Raw genomic sequence first — 6,623 nt, forward strand, 5'->3', positions numbered from 1 at the left:
AGAGATAGGGAGGGGGTGAGGGGCCATGGAGGGATTTGAACAGGAGGGTGAGAATTGTAGGGGCTGGCGGAGGTTACAGAGATTGGGAGGGAGGGGGAGAGAGGCCATGGAGGGATTTGAACAGGAGGATGAGAATTGTAGGGGCTGGAGGAGGTTACAGAGATTGGGAGGGAGGGGGAGAGAGGCCATGGAGGGATTTGAACAGGAGGATGAGAATTGTAGGGGCTGGAGGAGGTTACAGAGATTGGGAGGGAGGGGGTGAGGGGCCATGGAGGGATTTGAACAGGAGGATGAGAATTGTAGGGGCTGGAGGAGGTTACAGAGATAGGGAGGGAGGGGGAGAGAGGCCATGGAGGGATTTGAACAGGAGGGTGAGAATTGTAGGGGCTGGCGGAGGTTACAGAGATTGGGAGGGAGGGGGAGAGAGGCCATGGAGGGATTTGAACAGGAGGATGAGAATTGTAGGGGCTGGAGGAGGTTACAGAAATCGAGGTGTTGTCAGACTAGGAGCCAGTGTAGGTCAGCGAGCAGTGTGGATGAGGGGTGAACGGGACATGGCGGGAGCAGCTGGAGTTTTGGATATGCTGAGGTTTACGGAGGGTGGGAGATGGGAGGCTTGCAGTGAAAGTGTCGGAATAATTGGGAAGCTGGAGGGTGAGAAAGGTATTATCAGAGCCCCAGATTTATCACTTTCGATAGTGTTGCTGGTGCCAGTCACTCCTGCAGTATCAGTGTGATCGAACACCAATGTAATCTGCTAGAAGCAGAGTGACAATCCCTGGGCCAAGACCAGGATTAGGAACTCTGCACCAGTTTGCTTAAATCCACACTCTGTCCAAACTAATCGCTGGCCTCCAATCCCATGCACTTTCATTTTTAAACAGTCTCTCGTGGAACTTTGTCGAATGTCTTCTCAAAGTCGATATGAATACCATCCTCTTCCTGATGAAGACTGTGTAAAGTATTTACTCAATATGTACTCAGACTGGAACATCTCAAACAGAAACATCGAACAGCATTCCGGCTGTTAGGCAGTGCCCCACCAAATCCTGAGGATTTCCCTGAATCAGTCAGATCCCTCCCAGATCTTTCACTCTCTGATAGCTCTGAAGACAGCAAAACCTTTTGAAAAGGCATTTTTTTTTTCAAAAAGCATATCGGAAACATGGCAGGCAATTTGGCACAGCAAGCTCCCACAAACAGCAATGTGATAATGATCAGATCTGAGAGATAAATATTGGGCGCTCGGACAGTGGGTGTGGGGAGGGAGGGACCCAACCTCCATTCTGCTGCTCCTTCAATGGTACCTGAGGGATCATTTACCACAACCTGAGAGGGCAGACAGGACCTTGGTTTAATGGCATCTGTGACAGCTCAGCTCTCCCTCGATACTACCCTCCAGGAGTGCAGCACTCCCTCAGTCCTGCCCCTCTAGCAGTAGTACCAGCCTGGATTATGGAGATCAAGTCCGAGAGTATATACATCTCCCTCCGACAGTGCAGCACTCCCTCAGTACTGACACCGGGGGAGTGTCGGCCTGGATTATCGAGATCAAGTCCCAGAGTATATACATCTCCCTCCGACAGTGCAGCACTCCCTCAGTACTGACACCGGGGGAGTGTCGGCCTGGATTATGGAGATCAAGTCCTAGAGTATATACATCTCCCTCTGACAGTGCAACACTCCCTCAGTACTGACACCGGGGAGTGTCGGTCTGGATTATGGAGATCAATTCCTGGAGTATACACATCTCCCTCCGACAGTGCAGCACTCCCTCAGTACTGGCACCGGGGGAGTGTCGGCCTGGATTATGGAGATCAAGTCCTAGAGTATATACATCTCCCTCCGACAGTGCAGCACTCCCTCAGTACTGACACCGGGGGAGTGTCGGTCTGGATTATGGAGATCAAGTCCTAGAGTATATACATCTCCCTCCGACAGTGCAGCACTCCCTCAGTACTGACACCGGGGGAGTGTCGGTCTGGATTATGGAGATCAAGTCCTAGTGTATATACATCTCCCTCTGACAGTGCAGCACTCCCTCAGTACTGGCACCGGGGAGTGTCGGTGTGGAGTACATGTCTTGAGGAGAGTGGGACCTGTACCCACAACATTGTGACTCACAGGTACAAATGCTCTCCGCTCAGCCTTGGCTGATTCCTTTCAGCTTTATCCTCGTCCCTTTGCTGTTCTCTTGAGTTCTCCCGCCTGTGGGATCTCTTTGCCTGAGCTGTCTGCTCCTGTCACATTCCCCAGCTATCCTCTGACTGCTGGCTGCTAATAGAGGCCACAGGTCAGGGGTGGGGGGGGGGGCAATGAGCAGCCATCAGCAAAGTTGCACAGACAGATTGTATTCAGAATCACAGCAAGAGCACAGTACATAGCGAGTCACTCGTTAAACAGACTGAAACCCTGGGCCAGGGCTAGACAGGGCAAAAGAGGGAACGGCAAGGACTGATACAAACAGGTCCAGTCTGCAGGGGACAGTCCAGGCAGAGGGCACTCTTGCTGCAGTCCTGTGAGTAACAACTGGTGGGCATCGTTGTCAAGGCTGCATCGATTGCTCACTGCCTGTTGCCTTGAGGTTTTGATGGTGTGGTCGAGCATGAGGTGCAACTGTGAGAGAGACGCAGCAATGCAGGAGATCGGAATAGGACAAGCATTGCACAGCCACCCTGCACTCTCAGCCAGGGCCCCACCAAAGCGTGAGGGTCTTCCCCAAGCAGTCAGTGTCCTCCCAGATGTTTCACTCTCTCCCGTATCTTTGTAAGTGGCAGGACAAAAGACGACTTAATAAAGCATATGGGATCCATGACTTTATTAGTAGAAGCACAGAGTACAAAATCAAGAAGGTTATGCTAAACCTTTAAAAATGACTGGTTCGGCCCCAGTTGGTGCATTGTGTCCAATTCTGGGCACCACACTTTAGAAAGGATGTCAAGACTTTGGAGAGGGCGCAGAGTGAGATTGAGCAGAATGGTCCCAGGGATGAGGGACTTCAGTTAATGTGGAGAGACTGGGAGAAGCTGAGATTGTTCTCCTGAGAACAGAGAAGGTTAAGAGGGAGATTTAATCAAGACGTTCACAATCAGGAAGGGTTTGGATGGAGTAAATGAGGAGAGACTGTTTCCCAGTGGTGGGAGGGTGGTGAACCGGAGGGACACAGATCGAGGGTGATTGGTGGGTGAACCGGAGGGAGGGAGATGAGGAAACATTATTCAAGGCAGTGAGTTGTTGTGATCTGGGACTCGCTGCCTGAAAGGACGGTGGAAGCAGATTGAATAGTGACTCTCAAAAGGGGAATCGGGGTAAATACTGGAAGGGGATAAATTTACAGAGAGACGGGGAAAGAGTGGAGGGGCGGGGGGGTGGATTTCACAGAGCCAGAACAGGCACGGTGGGACAAACGGCCACCTACTGTAGCTAAGAGATTCTTTGAACTCCAGGATCATCCCGAACCAGCATCCATCATTTTGACTGTCCCATTCCTAATATACACAAGGAGGAGAGGGAGGGGGACAGGGAACTGAGGGGCCGGAACAAGAGTAAAGGAGAGGGGAGAGGGAGGGAGGGATGGGAGGGAAGCAGAGAGAGATGGAGGGGAGGGAGGAGGGGACTAGTCACCTCCCAGGCACTGCAGTGGGAAGTGGCTCTGCCCAAAGTGTGCCAGCTGGTGATTAGCGAGATGGGCGGACTGGGTGAAGGCTCGTTCACAGCGGCGGCACTGGAAAGGCCTCTCGCCAGTGTGGATACGGCGATGGACGGTCAGACAGGAGGAGCGGGTGAAGGCCTTGGCGCAGTAGGGGCAGGCGAAAGGCCGCTCGCCCGTGTGGTTACGCTGATGACGCAGCAGCTCAGTGGAGTTGGTGAAGGACTTGGCACAGTCGCCACATTTGAAGGGCTTGTCTCCGCTGTGAATCCGGCGGTGGACAGTCAGGTAAGAGGACTGGCTGAATGCCTTGCCACACTCGTCACAGGAAAAGGGACGTTCCCCCGTGTGCACTCGCAGGTGCTTGATGAGGCTGGACGAGTAGCTGAAAGTCTTCGCACAGACTGAGCACAGGTAAGGCTTTTCCCCTGTATGGATACGCCGATGAGCCGACAGGTGAGAGGATTTGGTGAAATCCTTGCCACAGTCCCCGCAAGTGAATGGTTTTTCTCCGCTGTGCAGCCGCCTGTGCCGAAGGAGGTCGGTGGAGTTGGTGAAACTCCTGTCACACTCTCCGCAGGCGAATGGCCTCTCCCCGTTGTGACTGCGCAGGTGCACAAAGAGCTGCGAGGACTTGCAGAAGCTTTTGCCACAGGACAGGCACTGGTGCGGCTTCTCGCCGGTGTGTGTGCGGCGGTGATCAGTCAGCGAGGACGACTTGCTGAAACGCTTCTGACACAGCGGGCACTGGTGCCGCCTCTCTGCAGCCTCGCCCATCACCAGAGCTGTTACTGCTCCTTCCATCGCCACACTCTCCTTCACTGAATCATCCATCCCCTCGACGTCCAACGCAGCCTGCAAACCAATAAACCAACATCAACGCTGACTCCATCAAACACTCCCAGGACAGGTACAGCATGGGGGGTTAGAATTTATCTGGTTTTAATAAAGTTATTTTTAAAAAACGGGGTTAAAAAAAAATGGATTAGATACAGAGAATGACGGGCATTTTCACAGTTTTTGCACCATCTCAGTACCTCCCCACATCTACACTGTCCACCATCAAACACTCCCAGGACGGGGGGTTAGATACAGAGTAAAGCTCCCTCTACACTGTCCCATCAAACACTCCCAGGACAGGTACAGCACTGGGATTGGCTGCTCTCTGATTTGGGAGCCTGAGTGCATCAACGAGGTGCAGCTGACTGTTGCTGTGTGCACAGGTTGGAGGCTGCAGGCTGCTGCAAGAGGGAGAGACTGAGACTGAAAGAAGGGTTTTTCCACATTTTCAACAAAGGAAGGAAGGCAGAGAACTGGAAGCTCTTTTGTGAGTTTGTTTTGTACTGAAAGTCTTTTTCATTGATTGTTGGGGGTGGGGAAAGAAGAGACCTGAAGACCTTGGGTGGGGCTGTATTGTTCAATAGGGAGCTCCCTCCCCACCCCAACTACTAAGCCTGGGACAGCTGGAGCTGCCCAGGTGAAGAGACTTATTATCTGAACATCAAAGGAGGCGTGTGCCTGGGCAGCTTACAGCTGACCCAGGTGAAGACATCACCCCACCCTCCCAACGGGAAGACCAGCTACAAGACTTGTGCAATACTAACAAAGACTGATTCCTCTTGGCCTTCCTCTCCCTCAGCCTCTTCCCCTGTGCTACATCCTTTAAGTGTTACATTTTTGATTTATTGTATTTGCTCTTTTCTTTTTTTTTCGCTCTCAACAAAGTGCTTGTAACTCTTCTACCCCATGACTTCTCAGTCCTCTCCGTTGGCGGGGCCCTCCTATGCTGCAGCAGCTGCGACAGCTGCTCCTGTGGCCCCGTCACCATTTAAAATCTTAACATCAAAGCATGGGGTGAAGAGTTACACCCATCCTAATATGACTATTGAGGCTTGTGTTAAGGCAATGGCCGTGGTTGTCGGCCCCTCGGCCATTGTTGCAGCCTCAAAGATGTATGGGAAGGCTGTGTTCTTCCTGAAGACCGAGCGGGCTGTGTCCCTCGCCCTAAGTACGGGGCTCACAGTGGGTGGGATTTTCCTGCCAGTGGACCCTCTGGGGGCCACTGCACATCGGGTAACCTTGTCGAACGTCCCACCCTTCATTCCTGATGAGCTCCTCCTCCCCCACCTACACCATCTGGGGGAGGTGAGGTCAGGGATCACCCCAGTCCCGCTTGGTCTTCGGGAGCACAGCCTCCGACATGTCTACTCCTTCCGCCGCCAGCTATTCATGCAGCTGGCGCGGGAGGAGGTCTTGGAGGGCCACTTCAGTATAGAGTTTCAGGGGACGGCCTACCGCGTCTTCTGGACCTCGGATGGAGCGCGGTGCCACGTCTGCAAGGGGGTGGGGCATGTTCGTAAGAACTGCCCCAACCTCCCGGCCGCCAGCTCCACCTCGGCGGCCCAGAGTGGTTCCACAGCACCTCCTCCCACTCCCCCCGCAGATCCAACAGACACCGCTCAGTCGGTTCCGGAGGCTGTGGTTTTCACAGCCTCTGGCGGGGAGGGGAGCGTCCGTCCGAGCGGAAGGAAGACGCGGGGAAAAAAGAAACATCGTGAGGCGCGTCCCCTGGACACTTTGACTCAACCCGAGCCTGAGCTCAGCCCAAAGCCCATTCCCATGGAATCCACCTGTCCCAGGGCTGGGCTCAGGCCCAGGGTGACTAAAAAAGGGTGCGGAGGCGGAGGCCTCTGATGACATGGAGGTCTCTGAGTCTCCGCGCCCAAGTGCGAAAAAGAGGAGAAGGCACCCCTCCACAGAAATAACACAGGGCCCTGAGGTGCAGGGCCCATCTGTTGGAGGGGAGCTGCCTCCTGTTTCTGGTCCTCAGGTTCCCCCTACCGCCACCACCAAGGCTGCAAAGTCCGGGCAGGAGCACTCTATTCCTCAGGATGGAGGGGAGGGGATGGCCCCGGTACGTGAGGCCCCTCCTAAAGGAGTAAGTGGGGCCCTGCTTGTGGTGGGGGAGCCTGGG

General features: G+C 53.9%; 1 protein-coding gene across 1 annotated transcript; it reads right to left on the reverse strand.

Moving 5' to 3' along the window:
• Positions 1 to 2,820: 2,820 nt before the first annotated feature.
• LOC137365821 (zinc finger protein 664-like) lies at positions 2,821 to 4,500 on the reverse strand. Its single transcript, XM_068028069.1, has one exon. It carries the CDS (start codon positions 4,481 to 4,483, stop codon positions 3,617 to 3,619), a length of 867 nt encoding a protein of 288 aa, XP_067884170.1. The 5' UTR covers positions 4,484 to 4,500; the 3' UTR covers positions 2,821 to 3,616.
• Between the last annotated feature and the right edge of the window lie 2,123 nt (positions 4,501 to 6,623).

The sequence above is a fragment of the Heterodontus francisci genome, unplaced genomic scaffold (genome assembly GCF_036365525.1).
Source record: "Heterodontus francisci isolate sHetFra1 unplaced genomic scaffold, sHetFra1.hap1 HAP1_SCAFFOLD_1538, whole genome shotgun sequence".
NCBI classification, from domain to species: Eukaryota; Metazoa; Chordata; class Chondrichthyes; order Heterodontiformes; family Heterodontidae; genus Heterodontus; species Heterodontus francisci.

Bases quoted from the DNA above. Each gene is read 5' to 3' on its own strand.
- LOC137365821 (XM_068028069.1), bottom strand. From the start codon at position 4,483: ATGGATGATTCAGTGAAGGAGAGTGTGGCGATGGAAGGAGCAGTAACA.